This window comes from Larimichthys crocea, chromosome XXIII (assembly GCF_000972845.2).
Source record: "Larimichthys crocea isolate SSNF chromosome XXIII, L_crocea_2.0, whole genome shotgun sequence".
NCBI classification, from domain to species: domain Eukaryota; kingdom Metazoa; phylum Chordata; class Actinopteri; family Sciaenidae; genus Larimichthys; species Larimichthys crocea.
The window spans coordinates 13,615,757-13,641,297 of NC_040033.1; the positions used below are offsets into that span (position 1 = coordinate 13,615,757).

At 40.8% G+C, this 25,541-nt stretch overlaps 2 protein-coding genes and 1 non-coding gene across 5 annotated transcripts in view; 1 reads left to right on the forward strand and 2 right to left on the reverse strand.

Moving 5' to 3' along the window:
- LOC104922598 (trichohyalin) overlaps window positions 1-16,122 on the reverse strand; it is an 87,559-nt gene extending 71,437 nt beyond the window's left edge. Inside the window, exons 1-4 of one of the 3 annotated variants that reach the window (XM_027274279.1) lie at window positions 16,029-16,122; window positions 15,565-15,841; window positions 12,224-12,373; window positions 2,360-2,430 (exon numbers count right to left, since the gene is read on the reverse strand). In XM_027274279.1, coding sequence (XP_027130080.1) covers window positions 2,360-2,430; window positions 12,224-12,373; window positions 15,565-15,804 — 461 coding nt within the window. In that variant the 5' untranslated portion in view covers window positions 15,805-15,841; window positions 16,029-16,122. Of the gene's footprint in view, window positions 1-2,359; window positions 2,431-12,223; window positions 12,374-15,564 lie in introns of all 3 variants that reach the window. The other 2 variants (XM_027274280.1, XM_027274281.1) reach the window with 2 other exon arrangements.
- trnal-uag (transfer RNA leucine (anticodon UAG)) lies at window positions 15,436-15,517 on the reverse strand. Its single transcript has one exon. It is a non-coding gene; the product is annotated as a tRNA-Leu (tRNA).
- A 60-nt stretch (window positions 16,123-16,182) lies between the features above and the next one.
- Window positions 16,183-24,407, forward strand: pex2 (peroxisomal biogenesis factor 2). Its single transcript, XM_010735466.3, has 2 exons — window positions 16,183-16,308; window positions 22,370-24,407. Exons 1-2 carry the CDS (start codon window positions 16,305-16,307, stop codon window positions 23,350-23,352), a joined length of 987 nt encoding a protein of 328 aa, XP_010733768.3. The 5' UTR covers window positions 16,183-16,304; the 3' UTR covers window positions 23,353-24,407.
- Window positions 24,408-25,541: the final 1,134 nt, after the last annotated feature.

Here is a 25,541-nt window from a genome sequence, read left to right on the forward strand (position 1 = left end):
AGCAACCAACTGGATGAAGATTTATAGATTCATACATGATTGACTGATTGATTTAGTCACTAGATTAGTTGTGTTAAGATCTTCAACTTTTTTTTATTACAGACTGTAGGGACGTTAGAAATTGTTTCCACAGACAGTTTTGTCGTTAGGAATTTTATATCTATCTATTTAGTGTGTAAATATGTGTACAGCACATGTTCTGCTCTGTGTGTGTGTGTGTGTGTGTGTGTGTGTGTGTGTGTGTGTGTCTGTTAATGAGCGTGGCACTTGGCCGGGGCACAGCCCGCTGTGTATGCCTGTCTGCATGTCCACACAGCAGCCCACCAGGCCCGCGTATTGATCAGTTAGCTTGGCCTAATAGGAGAAGAGGAGCCTGACCTGGGAAAGTCAATATGGAGAAAAAGAGACATATCCTCTTCCCGTCCTGAGAGACAAGCGGGAGAGAGCAAGGGAGGGAGAGAAAGAAAGAGAGAGCGGAGAGATAGAGACAGAGATAGAAAGTAATGTGCACCTACTACTGTCCTTGCAAAGAAGAAATTGGTAAGGGGAGACTCAGGAGACTGTCAGAAAAACAGCTGGACAATAGAAAAACAAGCAAAGCCATGAGGAAAATAATAATGTAACAATAATGAACCTCCAGTCTCCTAAGCCTAAATATCTTATTACTTTTGTTAACAAAGAAAAGTTTGGAGTTTTGAATTAGAACTGTTACACTGAGGGATACTGCCGGAGTGTGAAATAAGTTAAGTTCCTACCTTTCCCAAATGAGAATCAGGATATTCTGTCAAAGCTTTTTTACCTAACTAACTTTTAGCATTTGACTGCTTTTGGCAAAGGAAACCAGCACAGTTAACTCAAGTGTAAAAAACTCTGCAGGAGATTATACTAAGGAAAAATAATTAAAAAATTGGAGGGAGATGGAAAATAAAGAACTGACACCCACTCACACATCAATACGTCGATAGATCAATGTGTGTGTGTGTGTGTGTGTGTGTGTGTTCTGTATACCATTTCAGCAGAAATATATAAATAAATCTGTAGATAAACAAAAAAAAACAGAGGAAATGGAAAAATAGATAAAAGACTTAGGTTTCACCATGAACACGCACACATTTACACACATACACTTACACATACACACACCTGGCTGAGTGATGCTACCCTGGAGGGTGGCTTCAATCTGATGTGTTTAATGTTGATGCTGGTGGCAAGAAACACACACACTCACCCGCTGTTTCAACCTGCCTGTCATTTCATTTCATGAGACCTGATTTACTCATTTCATTTATTTCATTTTTTTTTATTATTATTATTATATGTGCAGCCATTTAAAACGCTCAAGGTGTGATGCAAATCCCCGCGTCTCTGACAGCGAGTGCGCTGACTGAGAATCCATCACGCCCTTCAGTGCCTTTCGCAGGAATGGCAAAGAAACCCTGTACAGCCATACACTCAATTGTGCCACATTGTGCCAGACCACCGATTCCTGCTTGGCTGGGTGCTTTAATTGGCTGCACTGCAGGCTGTCAAACTACTGACTGGTTACTTGAGACCATATTTGGATGTGTTCTTACTGACAGCTTCTGAAAAAAAAAACAAATATTGACTATAATATTATCCCTGTGTTTGGAAATCAGTTGTTTTGTTTAATGTAATCGCACAAAACTTTATAATGTCAAATTCTATGATGTAGTATTTGACAGAAATCTATTATTTCCTGTGTTGTCAGCACAAGTTGATGTGAAGACATGGTATTAAAGTGCACGGTTGTTAGGTCGATTTGTTTTCAGTGTTTTCAATAGTTTTTAATGACAGAAATAGGCCATGCCTGATCCTTCTCCAGTATGTGACACTTCTCATTGCTGCTCTGCTACTAAAGGTCAGATGCCTAGAAAGCGATGCGAAAATCTGCAATGGGTACATATGTATCTGCATGAAGATTTAGATTCAGAAATCTTTTCTTTCATTAGTTTTGTCAAAATGTGTGAAAGTTAAAATGAAAATCTGTCTTTCCAGAAAGGTCTAAAGTAGAAACAGAACAAGTCTTTAGGGGCCTTGGAGCACTGCATGGTGGGAAATATCATATAGGGATTTGCATATTGCCATGGGGACAGTGGTGTTGCAGTGACTCCCTAAGGAGCTCAGCCTCCCTAAGGAGAGACAGAGTCCCTGAGGCCAACTCTGTTACCTTTCTCTACACTAGGGGACCTATGCATGTGTGTGAGTGTGTGTGGTTGATTCATGAAGTTATTATAAGGAAGTTATTTGAGAGTAAACTTTTCCTGGAAAATTTTTGCTTTGTTGACGAGGATTCTTAATGTTTATGAGACAGTCATACAGCTCATCTGGCTGTGCATACCTGTGTTTGATGTGAGCGGCAGGTCCACCAAACTCATCCAGCAACAAAGCATTCAGATCAACTTCAGGCACCTTGGAGAGACAAAATGACATCCAGATTATTGATTATTTATGTGTTATCGACATAAGGAGATTTTACAAATGAGTTTAATCTACATTGCATGTAGATTAAGTTGCAATACTGTAGTTGTTTTTCTGAGAAAGAAGTAACTAAGACACATTCAGGGGGAGTTACATTTTCAGCAAAAAAGAACTTTGACTTCTGTTTATCAATTAGACATTGCTCAATAAAAGAAAATCATTTTGTAGAAAGTGATTTTCTCAAGTGATATAAACTGTGATGTAGTCTGACAGTCCACAGGAGCAGAGGTGTTAAATTAGGTCCCTGACTGATTGCTTAGAATTTGCATCTTGATGACGATAGTGTGTCATGTGTGTGTGGGGGAAAAAAGGACAAGAAAATAAAAAAAACTGTGCCCAACTGTATAAACAACTGATGAAAGAAAAAACTGTCTCTGCTCTCTGCTTTTGCTCATTTTCAAAACAGGGCCAACTGCACAAAATCTAATCAAAAAGCTGACAAAATCAAATATAGAAGAAAGAATCGAAGATGAAGTTTGAAATGTGATTACTCTAACGACTTCATAATTTGGCTTTCCTCTTTAGGGATTTAAAAATAATATATTTGACGCAATAGTCGCACAGGAAGGACATTGAAATGACGATTGCACAGACAAACGCGCGCACACACAGTCTTCTGTTCATTGTCAGATACAGTACAACTGCTTGGACTGAAATAACCCTTGCCATTACCCTGTTTGCCTGTCTCTGTCTGTCTGTCTGCCTTTTTTTTTTTTGACTGCACATTGGTCTGCGGAGGACGGGTGGGAAATATGGGTCAGCATTATTATTGTGAGGTCAATTCATACTGTATCTGTAAAAACAAGGAGAATGTAAAGAAGAATACAAATGAATGTGGCTCTAGAGAAACCTAGTGGTAGCCAAGCCTTTCCATTACACGGGCCTATTAAAAAGAGAGAATACGCACAAGGGAAACGAGAAGTGGGCAAGGAGTTGAAAAGAGAAAGAAGTAAATGTGAGAGACAGGGGGCTTGAAAAAAGGAGAGAGAACCAGCGGTACTGGTGAAATATCGGCCACTCTATCGCTGCGGTGACAGGGGTCACTCTGGGAAAAGGAAATCAATGCTGACAGCAATGACTCACAGGTCAACACATAGGCCTCATGTGTGTGAGTGTGTGTGCTTTAAGTATGACTTTGTATGTGTGCGTTTTAATTATGCATGTACTAGTGTTAAGTATGTGCACATGTGTAAATGTAGAATGTAATAATAGTAAAAAGCAAAATATATAAACAAAAGCATTCCAAAAGAGGAGTTGGTGCGGATGGAAAGATGAGATTCAATCCATTATATGTGAAGTTAATATTTGATGCATGATGAAGGCTTTATGTCTGCCAAGTGGACAAGTTGCTTTATAGGACATCATTTTCAAAGACAGGAAACAACAAATGACTTGTTAGGTTCCTCTACCTCATTCTTGACTTGAACCTTTTGTAAGAACGTAAAGAAAACTTTGTGTGTGAACACCTTAATAATGTTAGAAAAGTGTTTTGTCGTCTATATTCTTTTCTATTCAACCTCATGGTTTTATCATCTTCTAAAAAAAAAAAAAAAAAAGATCAATCTATTTTTTTCTTAATGCATTGAATGTTAAGTTACATCTCGTATTATTTAGTGGGCTAAACAACATATATTAAGAAAAAGACACACATGATTTTCTTCCCCTGCTCACAAAACATTTATATTCCAATGTATCTGCAGTGTGACAATGAGAAGACCTGGCGCACATAGAGGTCATTGGCTAATATAGGTAGGCTCTGTGTGTTTGTGCGAGTGTGTCTGCGTATGCCTTATATACCCTTGGGTTAGCAGGAGTTACGACCTGCTTACATTATTAAGGTGAGTAGTAGGCTGCGTTATGTATGCCTAAACAGCCAGTCCATTCATTACCGATGCAATCCCCTAAGTACATGAATAAGCACACAGCCTACTCTCTCTCTATCGCTCTCTCTCTCTCTCTCTCTCTGCTTCTCTGAACTGTAAAGGAGACAAAATATTGGTGTGATGCAGAGCGCTTTAGATAAATCAGAAACAGGAGCAAATTAATAATAAGGAATAAAACAACATTAGCTGATTAAGTATGTATGGCAGAGTGGCGGGTGTAATTTACAGGCAGCTGGGTTGGGTGTCCGGAATAAGGTCTCATTACGGATCATAGTGTGTGTGTGTGTGTGTGTGTCCATTCCGCTAGTAATCCGTCACCAGTGGTCTCAGCTTTATGAAAAGGCCTGCAATCTATGATAATGAGTCCTGTGAAGGTTATGACCACGGTAAACTCATTTGTTGGAGGGAGGGCTTGTGTGTGTGTGTGTGTGTGTGTGTGTGTGTGTGTGTGTGTTTTATACCATTAAAGAGTGGCGAGGAAATTAAAGTAATGGTCAAAATCAGCAGAGTGGATGAGTGAGAGAAAAAGAAGCACACGAGAGAAAGAAACAGAGAACGCGTTACACAGACGTTGCGTCACATCATTTAGCTTTCTCACTCGGTTTTAAGACAAACAGAACAGACAATATGCAATACATTTTTTACAGACAGTGCTCTGTCTAGAACAAGCAGTACTGATACCTCCAAAGTGATCACATCTCAGTCTCCGGTAGAGGAGGCATGGATGTGGAAAATAGTCAAACAAAACCTGTCACTGTGGGTCTGTTCACTGTTAGACACTGGAGGAAAGACAGTAGTAGTGGCAGATGCACTGTAGCAGCAGCAATAGCAGTAGAAGTACTTGAAGTCATAGTAGGACTGTTGATATTAAAAGTAGAAATGGAAGCAGTACTTTTACTGTACGAAAGGAAGAAACAAAGAAAACTTATTATAGCAACAGTCATTCACAGAATCGGTTCACTTCCTCTCCCCTGCTGTCACTCTTCCTCTATCTCTTTCCTTTCCCCTCCATTTTTATTCTTTTGTTTCCAGCTTCCAACCTCCACACATTCTCTTGTCTCCTCCTGTCTCATCCACTTGCCCCTCACCCACGCCTCCTCTCTTCCCTGTTCATTTTTTTCTCTCTCTCTTCTCCACCTCACTTTAGCTTTTCTTGTTTCTTTTCTATCTGAAAATAGCCACCCATTTACGCAATCATTCCATTTTTTTCCACTCCCCTCCATTCCTTTTGTCTGGAGCTAGGTCAACTGAAAGCAACAGAGGAGAAAAAAACAAAAAAAAACAAAAGCAGGAACGCGTGTGTGTGTGAGTCACCAGATCACAACAGAAAGCGAGGAATGGAGGGGGGAAAAAATGGATAATGCCACTCATGGTGATGGTGACTTGAAGGAACATGCCAGCGTCTTGTTCTACTATGTCACAGTGTACACGCTTAGAGTGAGTGTGTACTTTAAATGTGAGCTATAATTTTGTCCAGAGTGAGCTTGATGCAAGTGTAAAGTGATGCAACTATGATGATAGCCTACAGGAATAACACATCCACCGCATTATATGGGTATTTTTCTGTGCCATGCAGATACTGTATGCATGCACTCAATTAACCTACATATAAGTATACAGTATGTACACACACACACACACACAAGTTCATACTGTTTTTCATACTACTTTCTGACAGTTCTCATGACATCTTCTAAAAATATATGTCTCCTATCCGTGCAGTCTGCAGAGTGGGAGTCGTATTCACATCAGTGAGGCAAGTCTTGATTGTAAAGCGACTCATGTGGTCACAAAGTCATCATGTTTCAAATTCTACTGGCAGCTGCTTTAAAATATTAAATTAACTACCACACGAGTTTGTTGCAAAATGATTGGGAAAATGAATTTAAACCTCACTTATAACCTAGTGAGGAGATACCAAATCCAAACTTTGTACAACAAACATTTTTTTATGAACCTGTGCTCTATCCATTGGAAGAAGAAGCATTTTTAGACTCATCAAATGGTGTACCACCGTGCTTTTGTGTCGCTCCACAGCTAGTAGCTTCAGTCCATGCACAAACTGGACAAAACGCTAAAGCATCAGCATGGACTATGGTGTTTGCTTCTATTTTTGTACTTCATTAAATTGTTTAGTTCATAATAGTCATACAGTCATAAGTTGGTATTTAGGTGTGATATTAACTTCACACTGATATAAATACTCACATCTGAAAACCTGGAACTAGCGCACTTTTATTTTGGAAGTGACTTAAATTATAAATCGGTTTGTAAAACAGTTATAGTCAGCCAATTAATAAATAATCTAATCACTTCAGCACTACATGTAGCAAATCACATTCATATAAAACAAAGTATGCTCAAACTTTTGTGTTAATTAAATAAATGAAATGTAAATAAAACAATCACCATACGGGCCAGTCATTGTGGTGTATCAGATGTGACTAGTTACAGTTCCATCCTGCAGCTGATATATTAACAAAGGTTTACAAGGGCAGAGCACTACATATGTAAGTTTGGCCTTATGGCTGACCTTACAATGCACTTAGTATCCTGTACAGGGAGTAATGCTGCAGCCACTCCTACAAGCCATTTATTCCAGCTAACGACCGTCAAGCACTCATAAATCAGCATTAGGAACCTCTTTCGCCCTCTCTCTCTCTCGTTTAGTGTCCCCTCTCTTTAGCTCCCTCCTTTCCTCTGATATTTTCTGTCTCTTTCTCTCATGCGTTCTTGTCTTCGCCCTTGTCCACTTGTTTTTACGTTTTACCTCTTGGATTTTACCATCTTTAAACCTGCGCCGCCCATCATCCCACTTACTTCCTCTTTGTCTGTTTGCACCCATCTCACCCTATTTTTGTCCTCTCTTTTCAAATAACTTCTTCCTCATCTCATGTCTATGTCTGTCCCCGTTTCCTCCTTCCTTTTTCTAGCCTTCCTGTTGAGTACGTATCGCTCCTCTTGCCTCCTGCCATCCATCCTCTTTCACCCTCTCGTTCTGAAAATTCCTTTCCTGCAGATAGAGACGGCATCCCTGAAATGTCTAACCTAGTATTGGCACCTCTATTGATTTTAATTAAGCTAATTAGTTCATTATTTGAAGGATCAAACGGGGGCATCCATTACTGCATGGAGAGAGACTGGGGGTTGAAAGGGAGGAGGGGGTCTTGAAAGGGTGGGGGCAGTGAAGTTAATATGGTAATGAAGACGATCAATTATCACTCACAGCAAAGTCATTAACAACAGCATTAGCATAGTCAACCATCGCAACCCCCTGACCTCCCGTGCTCTGTCTTTCTCACTCCCACTCCTACTCTCTCTCTCCGACGCAAGCAAATTTATGTGTGTTTGTGTGTGTGTGTGTGTGTGTGTGTGTGGGGTGGTTGCTAAAGGTCACACAGTTCAGAGACTGTTTTTAATGCAGACCTGAATTGAGTTTGCACCTTCTCTCATTGACTTGAGCGGAGCAGTCACTGCCCCGCAGGGTCAGCCAGGTTTGGAGCAACTGCTGCCAAAGTATGAATGGTGAAAAGGCCGGCCAGTCATATTCTGTTCTTTGTATATATATATATATTTGTGACGAAGAAACAGATAAAAGCTCATCTTATTGCATCTGTTCAGTATGTGAGGCTGAGAAGCGACCTTACTTTGAATTCGAAGAGTTGAGGTCATTCTAAATAAGAGGCATGTTTTGTTAATTACAGAAAAGTTCCTCTTTTTGGAGATCAAAACATTTTCATCCGACAGCTACGCCATAACTGACAGAGTTCTTCTTTTATGTACTGTTGTGTTGAACTACAGTCAGGGAAGCAAAATGGGTCTTAAGAGTGTTGCTATGGAGGGTGCTCCACATGACAGGAAAAATGATGTTCTCATTAGCATGGATTAAGTCATGAGACCAATTTTCTCATTCAGTTCCTGAGCCTTCAGATTTTAATAGCCCCTGTTCTGTCGTTTATGGGGAATGTCATAAATAGTCACTTTGTGAATCACACAAAAAAATTGGAGACTCTCATCACAGCTGGAGATATTCCCAGCATTCAGTTAGCAAATGTGTAGTCGACACTTGTTAAAACCTATTTGTTTCGTCTCTGATACAAATGAAACAAAAGAAATTAGGTCTTCTATGTTAAACCTCTCTTTTATAAACAAGGCGAGCTAATAAGCATAGCGAATGGGATACTTCCAATTTAAGCTGTAGCAGAATACCATACATCACCAGCGCAGACACAGAGTCTCAAAAATATGTTTACTAACATATGGGTGACTACGCCTGGTATGGTAATAATTTGAGAATTGTGTGGGAATGGTGAGATGACAGGATGAGTGGATCAAAGCGAGGGCCAGTGATCCCAAATGATCCCTACTGATCTGTTCTGATCTACACTGATCCCCTTCAGGCCTCCACAGTCCCTCATACTGGCCTGCAGGCCAGAGGCTAAACTCTGGGAATTAAAAAATCTACCCAACAAACACACATTCTCTCTCACTCTCTCTCACAAACACACACACACACACACACACACACACACACACACACACAGCATATAATGTACACAAACGTAAAAGCAAAACTGTGCAAATACAAATATAATGGCCGACGAACACAACAACACACAAGAGATAACATAAAAGAAATACATGTTGTGAATGTGTCCAGTATGCTGAAGGATTTTGGTTCAGAGCTCTTGAACAGATTTCAAGACTGACTCATAACACAGAACACACGTATAAGTTGTCCTCTCAATAGTCCTGAAGAATCACCAATAGAAAATAAATTATTAGAACCAAATGACTCACCAACAATGTGGAAAATTATATAAAATCCATGAAATCTTTTTATGTGTACGTTCCCCTCAGCCTTCTTAATGTTTACAAGACTAAAGTTGACAGTTTGATTCAAGAGCGTATTTAATTATGGATTGAAGGATTTTGGATCTGTGATGTTTTGATCTGATCGACAAAAAGTCAGATTATGACCAATCTAGGAATTTACAACCAGACAGCATCAATTATTTGTAGCAAATTATTTCGATAGTTGTTGGACTACAAACTCTAGCTCTGGACAAAAGAGTTTGACATACAATTACAGAGCAATCAACCTTCTTACCAGTAGTCTGCAGTTAGTCTGGCCAAAATATGATGACATGAACTGACATATTAAGTTTGTGCCTGGATATTAGGTAATTATATGTCTCAAAAAATTAAGGCTGAGTGCTTTATTTATCCTCCAACTGTCGGTGAAACCTAGAGTTGGCAAACCATCTGCCTAACATGAGTGTCTAAAAGCAAGATCCTGAATCCCTGCCAGTTCTACAGAAGTTCTGTTCTGTAGCTGCCCTTCTGCCTTTGACCTACCTGGAATAGCACGAGTGGAAAAAAAACATTTCTACAGAGATCAGTAAAGTTTCAGTTTTATTGCGTTATATGATTATTAATCCTTAAGCTGCCAAAATGACAGTCCAACGAGAGTATAACCCAGAAAATTGAAGGAAATGACTATGAGAAACTTTCCCAGAAGTTTCCTCAAAACTCATAATAATGCCTTTTATTGTAACCGAATGATATATAAAGAAGGTTCAGTATTTTCCATTGATTTTTTTTTTCTTTCACTACCAGCTGGAAAGCTAGCTAACTGTAGAAACTGATTCTGGCAAGAGCACCAAAAGAACTGGAAATCTGCATCCTGACACTAATACAAATCGTCTGAGCGAAACAATACTGTTTCAGAGTCCAGCTGCCAGTGGGACAACTAACTATACATCTACATCCTCCAAAATCCATAACAACCTGTATCAATGCACACTACACCACTGCTGCTAGAGCTTACAGTTGTTGTCACAGCATACTTTAACGTACAGGTTAAACAGATCTCCAGTATTATTCACAAAGCACTCTTTAATTCAGGCTTGTATTGTATGCGGGAACAAGAAGATGCAATATCTGTCTGTCTGTGGATGATAAATAGACAACAGGCTAATTGCAGCAGTCTAGAACAGAGAAAACAAGCCTTGGATTTCATGATATTATGACCACAAAACAAACTCTGTTTAGTGTCCATTACAGTTCAACCCTATTGTGCATCAACAAGACCATACACTACGATTCAATCAGACGTTAGCCAAGCTCCTATTACAGAGCTCATTGCATCGTTTACATGGTGGAATGGTCCATAAGTAGCTCTAAATGCTCTTCATTTGATTGGATTTCACATTATGGACATCAGAGGAGAAAACACAGTGTTGTCCCTTGACTATCCTAATAGACTGTTGAGTGAGGCAGTCCATTTGTTTGTATTTGTTTACCAATCTAGACCCTGAAAACATACAAAGTAACATAAAGAGACAGCGAGAGCATAGTTGAAGACTGGCGAAAATGGAGATTCAAAAGCTCCGAAGAAGGGTCAATAGCACGGTAACAAGCTATGTATGCTCCCTCACGCTCTGTCTCTTTGGCTGCCAGACAAAGCTGTTTTTGTCACAAACAATAAAAATAAAAAAATGTGCAAATGGATAAACCCGAAGGACTCATGGCAATTAATGGATTGCAATTTAATCCGCTATTAAAAGGTCTGGCCACTACTTCTCACTGTTCAGTAGGCTTTTAAGAAACATATATTGTACAACCTATTCAGTAAAGACAGGGAAGATAAACTGTAACTGGTATTTTTTGTTGCTAAAGCAATGTCTTTGGAAAAAATGAAGTTTTAAACTGATGAAAGTTCAAATGGACAGCTCTGAATGTTGGGAAATGCAAAGGCATTGTATTACGTTGACCTTTGTGATCAGCGGAGAGAGCACACAAAGCTAGCCTTTTGACCTTCTCTATAATAGCAGATAAGTTTTCTGTGTGCAAAATCCACTCAGAAGAGTACATATTGATGGAGGCCTAGCTGTAACTTAAACGGAACAATACCTTAAGGTCACCACAGCAAGTGGTGATGATGTCTTTATCTTCCTGCCTTCCGTTAATATAGTCTTGCGAAATAAAAAGAAAAGAAAAAAAATCCCACTTTGGTAGAAAGACTGCAGGACAATTTGTGGTTTCCTCCATGAAAATGGTTGGGGCCACAAACTTAAAAGATAATAACAGAGGTCCTTTCTCTGCTTGACTCCTTTTTTTTTTAGTTTACATGCAGCGTATCCTGAAGAGTTCACTGTAACTTTAACACCAGGTCTCCACAAAGAATTCTTTGCCATTAAAACTGCTCCATGTTCACCCTAATCGCTTTTCTATATTGGCATTATTCTATATAGTGATATTATTCTGTCTAAACAATGAGGGATTTTCATGGACTTCATTGTGAATCATATTCAGTGGGATCTCCACTGATTGGATTCTGTAAAGTTAAAGAGGCCATGGCCTCAAGTAGTGTACACAAACAAAGGATCTCGCTCCCTCTCGCTATATCTCTCCTTTGTTTTTTCTCTTTTGAATGAATTCTTACCACTGCTGTCTTTGTTCTGCTCCACTTATTGCAGGATACCAAATAAATGTTCCTGGTTAAACAGGCAGGTATGGAAGTAAGTAGGAGTAGGTCTCATGCTCAGAAATCTAATCCACATATTAACAGTTTTTAATGTTACACACGTCTGCATGTACAATAACATTTTTTGCCACTGTATATGTAACATGTCTCTAAAATCATGTATCAGTATTAGTGTGTATGTATTGAAACTTCCTGCAGATGGTTCTCTTAAAGACATAAATATGTACTGAGGTCGTATAGATTAATGTAAATTTGTTTAAAATACAGAATTACCAAAGAAAACAACAATACTATATGTGGGCCAGCTACTTCATGAAGTCAAAATACTTTAAAAACATTTGTACAACCTTACCTCCAAACTAGGATCGGAGACGCATGGCTTCATTCCCCAACTAGAAACGTTGTCATCGGCTTCGTTCTGCAGATCTTCAATGGTTTGAACCAGCACCTGGTTCTGGTCTGCGAGGTCATTCACATAAGACCGCAGAAAATTCACTTTCCTCTGCAAGAATAACAGCAAAGCAGGATCAAACAGTGGTTTATTTGCTATGTTTTAACAAGCTGACAGTAGAAACAAGCTATTTTTTTTCTCCTATAAAACAAATAGTTTTATTTCATTGACAATGAAAATCATTGACAAACTAAAATCCCTGTTTAAAACAAGAAGCAGTAAACACATAATTTTGTTTGGAAAAAACTGTGTACAACTTGGGTCAGTCAGAACCAAAATACACTGATATACTTTGTATTAGCTTCATGCTCTGAGCAAAACATAATTACATCTTCATGAACACATTTCATTTGGTTTGCCAACAATATCCACTTGTGTGGACTGTGATATGTATATTTATGGTTTGGTTTAGGCAAATAAAATACATGGTTTAAGAAAAAGAAAGACCACTGACAAACATAAAACAAAACAATATTAAATGTTTAAAACATGCTAAATTACAGCATAGGAAAGGACACAAATACTAGTCTACTGTGTTGAAGTCAAGCCCTGAACCAATTTCTCTCTGCAACTTTTCACTGTGCTATAATAACATCACACCACCTCCTACATCGGGGCCAACTATGAACATAAATCGCTATTGCAAATTAGTTGCAATATGAACACAGTTCCTAAGAGACAGAGTCACAAAGACAGTATGTCATCTTCATTGACCTATAAATGTAGTACTCCCTCTTGGCAAATCAGTAGTTTTGAAAATGACAGAATACAGAAGTGAGACGCATAATTTCTCCAAGAATCCTCAAACGTCAAAGCGATGTCAGATATCACTTTGACACACAGCTGAATGAACACAAAACAGGGACTATACGCTTCCAATGATGATCTCACGAGGGAAACATGAGAGCTCCCCAGGCAAACAGGATAACAGAATATGAAACTGTATGTTTTATTTAGTTTTATTTAACCCTTGTGTCTTTAGGGTATTCCCACTGAGATTAAGAACCTGATTAAACAGGAGAGTCAATAGCCTTGCAGGGCGGGTTGTGATTCTTTTACATTGGGTATAAAAAAAAACAACACACATGTGACGACTAACTGAAAACGCGGTAATGGTGAAAATGACTGCAACAAGCCATGCATTAACACCTGGATTAGACCTCACAAAACGACAGCGGCAACAACTTGCGTATGAGGTAAATTGAGGTATGTTATAGTCTAAGATAACATTGTCAAAGCTGATGATACATTTACCTATGATTTATGGCAGGACTGTTGCCTTTTGTGGTAAATTCCAAGTTGTTAGAAAGACCTCATAGTAGGACTAAATTTCCTGTCTAAATAGTTGCCCTAGTTTGATCATGAAGCATCACCCTCATGAGGGGTATTGAATTGGTTTTGAAATTTAAAACACTGTATACTTTCCAAAAACCCAAAACCTCTAAAACTAACCCTGCCAGACAAGGAGGTCAGATACTTTTGGCTTGCATACAGCAGCCCACCTAGGAACTAAGCTATATTATTAGAAAGGAATACTTCATGAGCAGACAAGAGTACATAGTTGGTCAGGGGTTAGGGCAGGCTAAGAAACATGTTTTTCCCGTTGCTGCTTTGTGTCTGGATAGAAATGCATTTTTAAGCTCACATTTTATTGTTTACAAAAAATAGGTCACCCGAACATGCTCCACAACTGACTTAATATATCAAATCCTCACAGTTCTTCAGCTCAGTCTTTCAGGTCATTCTTTTATCTCGGTTTTAAAAAAAACAACAACTGCTTTTGCACTTGTTCTTTAAAGGAAATTGTACAGGTTGCCAGATAGCGCACACATACAGTGACTGCAGCTCTGATAAAAGTGAGTGCCACAGAATTTCAGAATTATTTTTGCCTTAGAGGAACGCCTGTACATCTGTGTTCATAAACGTCTGTCCCCTACAGCCAAAAAAAGTCAACAATGTCCCCTGATGCATAATATAACACTGATGTATAGCTTCAGGGAGACAAACTTTACAAAAGATGGTAGATGTGAAAGTATCTAAGATAACATTCTAAGACTGACATGGTGTGGATCTGGAAATGCATCCATTATATAAAACTTGTTGGTTTACTGTTTTCCAGCTTTGGAACATCTTCGTGATCACTACCCTAAACCTCAAGAAAAAAAATACTTGTATGTATACTTTACGTGAATTCTTTAATTTGGATTTTGTCCAAGTGTTTCAACATGTTAGGAAACATCATAATCCTACAATGGGTTCATGGATGAATGGGCGTTGTATTTTCAATGGACAAGCTTTATGATTAACTGTCCACATCAACCTTTAGGACTTGGAAGCTCCTGGATTCTAAACACATAACCTTGTTAAGGAGGCCCACGACTGGGGCCGGCTGACCGAAACCCATCTCTGAAACCTTGTTACACTTGCTTTGATGCACAGCCCAGCTCACACAGGCTACATTCTGTAGCTAAATGATGTCACATGACAATCCTGATGATTAGAAACCTCTCTTTTTTAAATATGAGTGTGGATCTGTGTTCCTGATCTCTGCCGCTCAGATGGAAACATAATGCAATTTGCCACCTGTTACAAGTGCTGCGGCTTTATGAAAGCACCCCTGTGCTTCCTCCTGTCATTTGTCTGACATGACGGAGGTCATCTTCTGATGCCCGAGTCACGGTGGACAGGATGCTCTTTGATTTGTATCGGATGGATGATAACCTAATGACAATGGATGTCTGCAGAAAACTACAAATCTTGTAGAGACTTTGGGGCCTGAATGGGGTCCTCAATAATGCTTAACATAAATTAGGCTATTGTTTGGGCACATGGATACAATCCAAGGTCCAGAACCCTGGATGGTTATCTGTAAGGGCTGTAGACTGTCTCTGGTAAAATGACAAAGAGTTTGATTTTAGTCACGATAACAGTAGCAGTATTGCACAGTATCAGCGGAGGGGTCAGTATTAGATAATGTATGAATCAGTTCTTTGAAGTGAATATATACTACTAGTGAGAACTACTTCGAGATTTACAACAGATTTAGAAAAGGCCCACGGTTTCTGAACTCTTTAGCGGGTTGACTAATAAGTGACACTTTTAAATGTTCATAATGGCAGCGGTGGGATTCGAACCCACGCCTCCAGAGAGACTGGAGCCTAAATCCAGCGCCTTAGACCGCTCGGCCACGCTACCGTTGACTCCCACGTAAGCCATGACATCTGGATGTAGATGTCGCTCACCTGTAGCAGTTCCTCAGGCGTTCCGGCGGTGTCCGTTTCTAGGCATCCTAACCTCTGCTCGTAGAGTCCTTTGAACTCGCTTAGAAGCTGTTTAATGGTGTTTGTCTCGGTCCCAGGACCCTGAACAGGAACTTTCAGCTCTATGTCACCGGAAAGAGAGGCTAGGTTCAAAGTATCACCTCCATGACCCGACAACTCCGAGCTTCCTCCTGACTCTCTCGCTGCTGTCTGTTGGCTCATGGCTGTGTGTGTGTGTGTTGTTTCAGCAGTGCCTGTCCTGCTTATGAAACAAACAGCACACTTGTAGAAGCTACCTTAGCACTCATAGTCACAGCGTGTTGTTAAATCTATGCACTCTTATGGTTTTACATTGTTAGACAACTGCGGAGCAACCGTAGAAAAGTCAATGAATCGGCGTTGTGAGTGCGTGTAAGACATTATCCGTGTTACTTTGTGTGAATTACCGTGGCTTCACCCGAGAACTTGGTCGCTATGCGACGTTACTACAACGGACGACTTGTGACTGTTCCCCTCACAGTTTGCCGCTGCCTTGCCGCTGTGCGTTCCTATTGGCTCGTTTTGAGCACTGGGTCGGTAATCGTGACGTTGCTGCACGCTATTGGTGGATTCTCTTTAAGAGGCGTGGTGCTTTTTTTTCAAACCCGGAAACAGCAGTTTGTTTACGTCGTATCAACGAGGACTGCTCTGCAGTGAGTTCACCTTTCCCCTGAAAAACAGAAATGGGTAAATATCTCTGTCGTTGCGTTGTTTAGCCAACATTCAAGTCTGGAGTCTTGTCTTCCATATTCTGTTTTCACCCCCGACGAAGCCCAGATGCGACATGTCTGCTTATTTCAAACGGTGTAAAGACTAATGTCATCGCCTCCTCGTTGCTGTTGTCAGATGATGTGTCTTTAAAGCAACATTTGTTTTTTTCTGCATGTTTGCATCTAAAATGAAATTTAACGTTGATGCATATCGGTGTGTGTTGTGCACACGGTTCAAACGCACACAACTGTTGAATGAATGAGTATGCATGACATGTCAGCTCCAGATATATTTACCAACTTGCAACTTCTGAACGGTAACCTTGTGAGAGTGTGTTCCTTCAAGAGTATGTTATACTGCTCCCTCACATAATTCCATTATTCCCCTAAATAATCAGTGCCAGAGATCAAAACCTTCCACATTGAGATTCAAGGCTAAGTTGATCTTATTGATTTTCAAGAGACTACTCACTTCATTTCTCTCATCCCAATCATCGCTCCTCTACTCTTATCTGTCTCTTGGTTATATCTCTCTTTTCCAGTGGCTTTGACTGCACTGCTCCCGCACACACTCTGCCAAAACCTAATCCCCACTGTGATTATCACATAATGCTCTTGCCTTATTATCAAAATGGAGCAGCTTTGGGTTCTGTTGTTGTTAAAGACTGATGGGCATGGGCAAAAAAAAAAAAAAAATTAAGAGACAATGTCATTTATGTGGCGAATGTGGAGCGGCTGATTGCATGAGATTGAAGTATAGGTGCGTCGTGTCTCTGGAGCTAAACACTTAGTGTAATGAGTGTGTTTTTAAGGGAGTCACTGACGTTAAATTGGGCTATGATCTCACTCGGGGTCGTAAGGTCATTTTATACAGTTTCCAGATGAAGGCAAGTGATGGAGGCGGTGGGGTTATCTGTGCTCTTATTTGGAAAGAATTCCACCCTAGATGGATTAGCTTTATAGTTTAAGTCCTTTAACAGAACAAAAAAAAACATTATTTTGCACATTCATTTTTTTCTGACCACACTGCCAAGTTCTAGGTCAGGTTTAGAAGCTCTAATCAGCAAATATTACTGGATAAATGACTACAATTAATAGATTATCTAATAATCTCATCTCATCTGTTAATTTTCAGTTTGTTTGTTTTAATTTCTTTCGTTTCAACGCTACTTTAGAATCCATACTTACTTACTAGTTTGACATGACATGACATGAACAGGCCTACATTATTTTCATTTGTCTTTATGTACTCCGACAGGCACGTTTCCCTTTTTTTTTTACAGGAAATCAAGGTATTAAACTAACAAATTGAGATGAAAGTATAACATGTCATCATGTCGTTAGGGGCACAGTTTGTAGCGGCAGCAGTTTAATTCTCTAAATTGATACGCAGATACTTATCGAAGATTAATTCCTAACACTAGTATCTGTACGGTGGGTCTGACAGTTGTAGCACACTCTGTCGCCCTGCACTGGCCTTCACATTCTCATAGGTTTTACAGCACACAAAAAGCTTCCTCTCTGTTTAGAATTTTCCACTCCTTTAGACCTTTTTATTTGTTGAGCAGAATAATAAATAAAAAAAAACACACAGGCAATATGTTCTATCTTTTATGTCTGTGTTTTTCATGCATAAAGAGAAGCCAAATTACGTGCTGATCAAATATTCCTCAGCATTACACATTCTATTTGCATGAGGTGAGGCCTCAGTGATCTCTCATTGACTCCGAAGACACAACTTCAGTTCTTCCTCCTATTAGCTGCTCCGCTTTTTCTTCCACATTCATTGTGCCTCTCTGCCCTCTAAATGTTTTATGACTTTTTAAGTTGTTGTTTTTTTCTTTCTTTTCTTTTTTTGCAAACCCCTGTACTTATTACTCATACAGCCTTAGCATACCGAACCTTCGTACTCATGAAATCAATTAATTCTCTTAAATAATTTACCTTCTGAGCAAACCAGATTAAGCAGAGCACATTTTTTGTGTGTCAGATGGGTTGTTCTAACTGATGTGTATTTCTTTTTTTGTGTGCGTATGTGTGTGTTCAGGCATTAACTTGGCCCTCACCCCATGGCTCGGAGGAGTCTTGGGTGATTAGAAGAAGAGAAGAGCCTTGATAAAGCATTAGTGTGTGTGACACACACACACACACGCAGCCTGAAGACCCCTCTGTGCATTTGCACACATTCATTTTTCATGAAACAGACTCATAACAATTAGTCTGGTTACCGCCTGGGTAATCTTAGCGTCCCCGTAATGCCTGTGGTCTGCTGTATGACATCACTCTCTTAAAAGTTCTAAATCTGACATTCTCATCCGTTTTCATAGTGAGGACATTAGCAGGCCATGGCTAATAGGTCCGCACTCGTTCCTGGCGAAAGAAGGGCAATAAAGTGAGGGAGCGGGAGAGAGAGAGAGAGAGAGGGAAAAAAAGACGAGACGGGAGTGCTCAGAGAAATAGGTTTTTATTCACCAGAGCTTTTACACAAATTAATTTACATGAGCGAGTGAAGAAAATGTAAAGTTGTATTACAGCATGCTTTGCCAATGCATAGCCTATTTCTCGCTACAAGCATCATAGAAAGCCAAGTGAACGTTTATGCATTATTTCAGCAAATATATTATACTAACAACCATAGCTAAGTGCTTAGGAATTTGAGGACTACACCACGCCAGGAGCTAAATCGAGACTTTTGGACTCGCAGTTTCCCGACTGGCATGGAATGATAGTCTTGTGTGCAGCTTCAGAGCACTTGTCCGCGGCAGGGAAAAAAAAAGCAAAATGCAATCCCGCAGAGATATGCCACCTACTCGGCATACCTCAGTCTTAGTGCCCAACCCTAAACACCCCTCACCTCTCCCTAGACACCAAAGCCAAGGTCAAGAAGAAAGTACAGCCTTTCTCTGTCTATAGGCTATTCCCTAGATGCCCGCACCTCAGTATGGCTGAGCAGCGTATGCTCCAGGAATGTTCCCTCCTCCTTTATTGTGACTGCCAGTCTCAAGATCAGTTCCTAGGGAGAGGTTTGCTTTTATCTGTTTTTCCCTTCCTTCATTTTTTTCTCCTTAGCTATCTTTACCCCCATTTTATTTTCTTTACTGTATCACTAGACAGTAGTTCAGAGCTCTCAGCTGGGGGTTTCATGACGTGTTGTCTGACGTGTCTGGTTTTTTTTTGTCTGTCTCTTTGTCTATCAATCTTTCTGTTGCGTAGCTGTCATTACAGCCCGTTGTATAGTTTTCAGAGGACCCGGTGCAGCTGCAAGGCTTCAGTCTGATGCTCTGTATGCTTTTGTTGCCTCGCCTCTCCTTCCTCACACTGGTCATGGCCCCCCTTTGCCTTGAAGCTATGTTGCAGTGTGTTCCCTGCTAGATTGGATATTGTTGTTGTTGTTGTCTGTAAGCTATGGCAGTCAGCCTTGAGTCAGTGCACTATCTTTGTCTGAACAAGATGCACAAGCTAAGGGAACAAGGGGAGAGGGAAAAAAAAAACTCTCGTCTGACCTGAATCAAAATACCTTTTAATATTCCCCGGAAGATGTTTTTAAAGTATTTTATACGGTTCTGATAGAAAAGCAAGACCTCAGACTTTTCAGGTGATTTTTCTGTTGATTTTTCAGTGAACTCCTCTAACCTGCCTTTCTGACTCTGTCGGTTGTTAGCCGCCGTCTCTCCAAGAGAGGGCATTTTGTCTCTGAGTCGTTTGGTTAGCTGACCCACGAGAGAATCATCAAGTCAATATATCTCATCAGGTGTGTGTGTGTGTGCGTGTTAGTGAATACATCAGAGAGAAAGAGTCCACTTGTGTCTGTGTATACTTTTTGTGTGCAAATGCTGTAGTGTCTGTCCTCTAACACACCGCACCGGTACTCTGTAAACACTGGCATTGACTGTGACTTTTGACTATTACATAAGGAACATGGATTTCCAGCTGTCCACGGTAAAAGCCCTGTAAATTCAAATGCTTAATTTTTATAGGCAGCCCGGCATTGACTGAAGTGTCTGCTTGTTATATATTTGGCAAGTGCTGCAAGTCTGAAGGGAAGCTGTCAATAGCAATCCCAGCTATTGATATGGCAGTGGGCAGGAGATGTTACTTGGCCCCCGACTCCGGCATCCCTCTGATCCCTCTACATCATAATTACATTAATATTGACAGACCCTCGACAATAGTCACATTACTATTGATAGGTGGCTGTCAATACCGTGTTTCCCCAAATAAAACATATTCATTCATAACTTGTAAACTGCTCGATAAAAGGCTTTGAAAAGAATATTGGACCCGGCCGGGTTTACTCTCCCGAGAGGGCTGCTGCTGCTGTGGCAGGGATTTCCACCACCTGTCTGTGTGTGTGTGTGCCTGTGTGCATGTGACTGATTAGAGCTATGCATGGATGAAGACTACCATTGACATAAATACATAGTCACACACACACACAGGGACATAATCTGCACTTTTTCTCCCATCAAGGAAAAACTTTCAGATTAAACTAAACAAATGGAGCCTGTTTATTGGTTACCGTACACATTCAGACTACCTCTATATATTTTCTTTTTAATCCAAACTCTACTTCCATCACAGGCGAGGTTCTAGTCACTAAACATGGCAGCATTTCAAATGCAGCTCAATGAATTTGTCACACCTGCTTACTTCAGCGTGAATTCACTCTTTTTTTTTTTCATTCATTTGCTAATTCTAACTTAGTTCGACGGTGTATCCTGGCTCTATTGAAACATCATGAATACACAGATGGTCGTATGCACCGCAATAAACCCAAGCATTGCCACTACATATTAGATTTTATTTTTTTTTAACCTCCTCGAGAAATGTCTAAAGTGACCATCATCTCTCTCTCTCTCCTCTCACACTCTCTCTTTCTGTCAAAACTGCCATATTTACCCGGCTGAAATCTCTTTTAAAGCCTCGTGACAAATCCTGTTCAGCGAGACACAAAAGCCACTGTCAAAAAAAGGCCTCTCTGTCTCTCTCTCTCTGTGGGCCTCTTGCTCTGTCTCTCCTTGCGTTAGTTAGTCTCCCCACTTCTTAAGCGTTTCATTTGAGGAAAGGGCAGATAAAACTGGAGGCGGCTACTGTGAGCAGTTTAGAAACGTATGCAGCGCAAAGTAGCCCAGACGTCACAATGGTGAGATCCCATATGGAGTGGACTCTAAGGGGAGGAAAATTGTTCCACATTTGGCAGATGTTTACGGTGTACCAGAGACTGTGCCGTTAGCCTAATCCCTAGTGATGTGATTTGTACACACACCCCTATCTCCAGAGGGAGCAGGCACCAAGAGCCCCTGGGCTTCGCCTTTTCTGTGTGTGTGTGTGTGTATGTGTGTGTGTGTGTTGGATTGGGTGTGTTTATACACTGGAGAGAGCAGTCTAAGACCCCCTGCTCCTCTGCATTGCACAGCTCAAAGGTTGCATTAAGGACGGGTTTTACATGTGAAAAGTGATTTCCGTCCCTATGTGTAAAGAAAAAATAACCTTCCTAACAGGATGGGCCTCACCCCCGGGGGCCTCATTCCTCCCAACAACCTAGTTGTCCTTTTAATAGTTGTACCTCCATATATTTTGTTCATGACTTCAATAAATCAAGTGTGGTGTTGCACATATGGTAATAAGAGTTTAATAATGTAAAGTCATTAGGCGTTAATGTATTTGATCATTTGCAGTTTAAGGGAAAATTTAGGGTTTTTTTCCCAACCTGGATCTTACTTTCTGTAGTTTTGTCAGTCTGTTTTCTCTCCTGTTTCATTTGTTTAAAACATGTCTAATCACTTGTGCCCTTGTACACTTCAGCAGTTTTTTTTGCATTGTCAACAATAAAGTTGACAATAAATAAAACTACCACTGTGTCATGACATCTAGCAATGATGGCCCAAACATAACAAAAATTAGCCCCAGGCTGTAAAAAGATCTTGCTCTTTTGTGTTGTATCTCAGTATGTATACATTGCAAAATTGGAAGTCCACTCGTTAAAATCCTGGAAAACATCATTAATGCATATGTCCTTGTTTATACTTTTCCAACAGGTTTGGAAAGCGACAACAGCCAAAAGAGGACAGCTGGAAGTTCTGGTCCAGAAACCGATGTGGATCCACAGACCCCGGTATTGCGCATCAGCCAACTGGATGCCCTCGAGCTAGACTCAGCCCTTGAACAGCTGCTATGGACGCAGTTTTCCCAGTGCTTCCAGAACTGCCGCCCGGGACTTCTCACCCCACTGGAGCCTGAATTGAGGGCTCTGCTTCAACTGTTTGTGTGGAGGTTCACACTGTATTCTAGCAGCACCACTGTGGGCCAGTCTTTACTGAGCCTACGCTATCACAATATCCTTTCCTCGTCTCCCCGTTACAGACCTCTGTCCCGGAGGCAGAAGTTGAGTCTGGCCCTGCTCAATGCAGGTCCACAATGGCTCAAGGAGCGTTCCCATAGCCTGCTTCTGTGCTTGGGTTTAAGTGCAGGAGGGGCTGTGTCTGAAAGCGGTGGTTTACTTCAACAGGGTCTCCGCAATTGCATGACCCTTGTTTCTAGTGTAGCCCAGCTTGCAAGTCTCATCAACTTTCTTGTGTTCCTAAGGAAAGGTCGCCATCCAGTCCTGGCTGAAAGGATTGTAGGAGCTCGGGCGGTTTTTAGCAAGCCCAATGTGGTCCGGGACATAACCTACCAATACATGAACCGTGAGCTGCTGTGGCACGGCTTTGCAGAGTTTCTCATCTTCCTGGTGCCATTGATCAATACAAGGAAACTGAAGGCAACAGTGTCTTCGATTGTTTTTGGGGGACAAAGCAGCAAAGGGGAGGGAGCGACAGAAGGGCAAGGGGTGTTAAAAGAGTGCGGACTGTGCGGAGAGTGGCCGACCATGCCTCATACAGTGGGCTGCCAACATGTTTTCTGCTACTACTGCATCAAAAGCCACAGCATTGCAGACGCTTACCTCACCTGTCCCAAATGTGGCGCAGAGGCAGGCCAGCCTGAGCTGGTCAAGATGGAGGTGGAGATGATTGGCAGATGATGTTGATGTGTGATGAAATTGTCATGACAGTTTGTTTTAAAACCTATTGAACTTATTGAAATTAAAATAGTGGTTCATACCTTTATAGCTGCACAAATGCAATGCAGGGAACAGACTCGACTAACCACCTTTGTGTGATTATGTTAATTTATCTGAAATTAAATAATAAATAATTATCATCCAAATGTTTTGTAAATACAGGATTATATGAAAATATGAAGAGGGTTTAACAGGCGTTGTTCTGCAAGCATTCCTCCATTAAAAAAATAAAAAAATAAATAAAAATTCACATGGTAGTCGTGTATGAGTTTATGCCTGGACTTCAGTCTTTATGATGTCTGTGTCTTTTCTGAACACACATCGACCTGCTATGTTTAATGTATGTGTGCATATATTGACAATCCTCTGCCCCTTCCGTTTCTCCGGCTGGACTTTGGACAGAACTATTTGTCTTTGGTGCACTGGACAGACTACAGAGAACCACACAGAGCATATATTTGATGAGTGAACGTGTTGATTTATGCTCCAAATTGGCTGTGTGTTAGCACATGTGTATGTGTGTGTGTGTGTTTGTTGAAATGGGAATATTTGTTCTGATGAAAAATGCAGAAAGTCAGCTGAATAAATAATGGGAGGAATTTCTGATGCCTCTCATCATGGCCAAATTAGCATTTGTTGTGTATTTTGTGCCTAAATTGTATTTCAACATCATTAAAATTGATAGAGTGCTACCTCTTGGGTGTTTATTTAGTTAAGTGGAGGAGAGAGAGATGAGGGAAAGTTGTAACAATCAGCACACTTCTCTCTAGACAGGCCTGGTCGTTCTAACTCCCATTATCCGTTTTCACAGCACCCCAACATGCTCAAGATCAAGGGGGCAGCCAGGGGCTTGGATTGACTCTCACACACACACTTGACAGCCAGCCTCACTTTTCCCTTGGCCGTTCTCTCTTTTGCTGCCTTTCCATCTCTCTCCCTCTGTAATCTCTAGGGCCCTCGCCCCTATAAGACTGGAGTAAACTGTACCAAAACCCTGCCAGTCGTCTCCTTCCTCGCAGGCGAATTACTCTCTAATCCCTGTAATGAGTCCAAAGATGCTTATTTATGCTGGAGTTAACCTCCACCAGTGAGCCCAGCCCCGGGCCAAACGCACCCCAGCTGAGTGAAGCCTTTCCTGGGCTGACAAGAGAGGAGTGGGGTGGGGTAGGGGGCTACCTCCCACCTCTCCTGCCCTCCCCCTTCTTCCCCTCTCCCGCTCTGATCACTAGGGCTTAATTGCTGATTGCCGAGACGATCAATCGGAACTGCAGGCGTGATAGAAAGCCTATTGCAGAGAGCTGGTCTCAGATCTACTGGCTCAGAAAGATGTGTGTACACACTTTTGCACTCAGATGAGGTTAATGTTTCTGTTGAGCGGAGAGGATAAAGCATAAAATATTTGTCCTCATGAGGTGCATGAATGCCCGGAAGAATACTGGGTCAGTGTACTGGCTGATCTTAAATTATTTATGTTACTGACCGATGTGATCTTAATTTCTCCTAGAACTTCCGCAAGTCTGCAGAGTATATGTGCTAGAGTGTATGTCCTTGGTGGTAACGCAAGGCCAAAATTAATGAATTGTATGGTTTAAAGCTCATATAAAACTATTGAAATAGCCCCTCGCTGGATTAAAAGAAAATGTACACCTTGAGGTGCGGGTTACAGTCCTAGATGATGATTGGTTCTGACACACTCGGAGGGAGGGGGGGTCCTCTCTCATGTCAAGGACATTTTGACTAATGAATCCTATAGCAATGCATATAAAGGGAAGAGCGGATGTCAATATTTTATGCGCTACATTACATTAATGTACGGCAAGTCCCAGAAAGCGAGATTAAGGCGATGTCTGAGATTAGGGATGCATATATGATCAACCGTAATGCCACTGGGACATGTCATTGTCTTAACATTCAGACAGACTTACAATCCAAACCTTTTTGCAGATATTACTCTACAACTCTAACTGAAGTCCCGAATCCTCGGGAAAAAGGAAAGATAAAGAAGAAACAGTGCATTAAAGTCTATTAATTGAGTTAGGCCATGGATTGAATTAGTTGGAAGTTGGAACAGGGCTCTGGACTTAAGGAAGGTAGCTAGGGCTCCGTTAAGCCTATCTGTCTTTGGATCTTTTCTAATTCGCAGTCTCCGC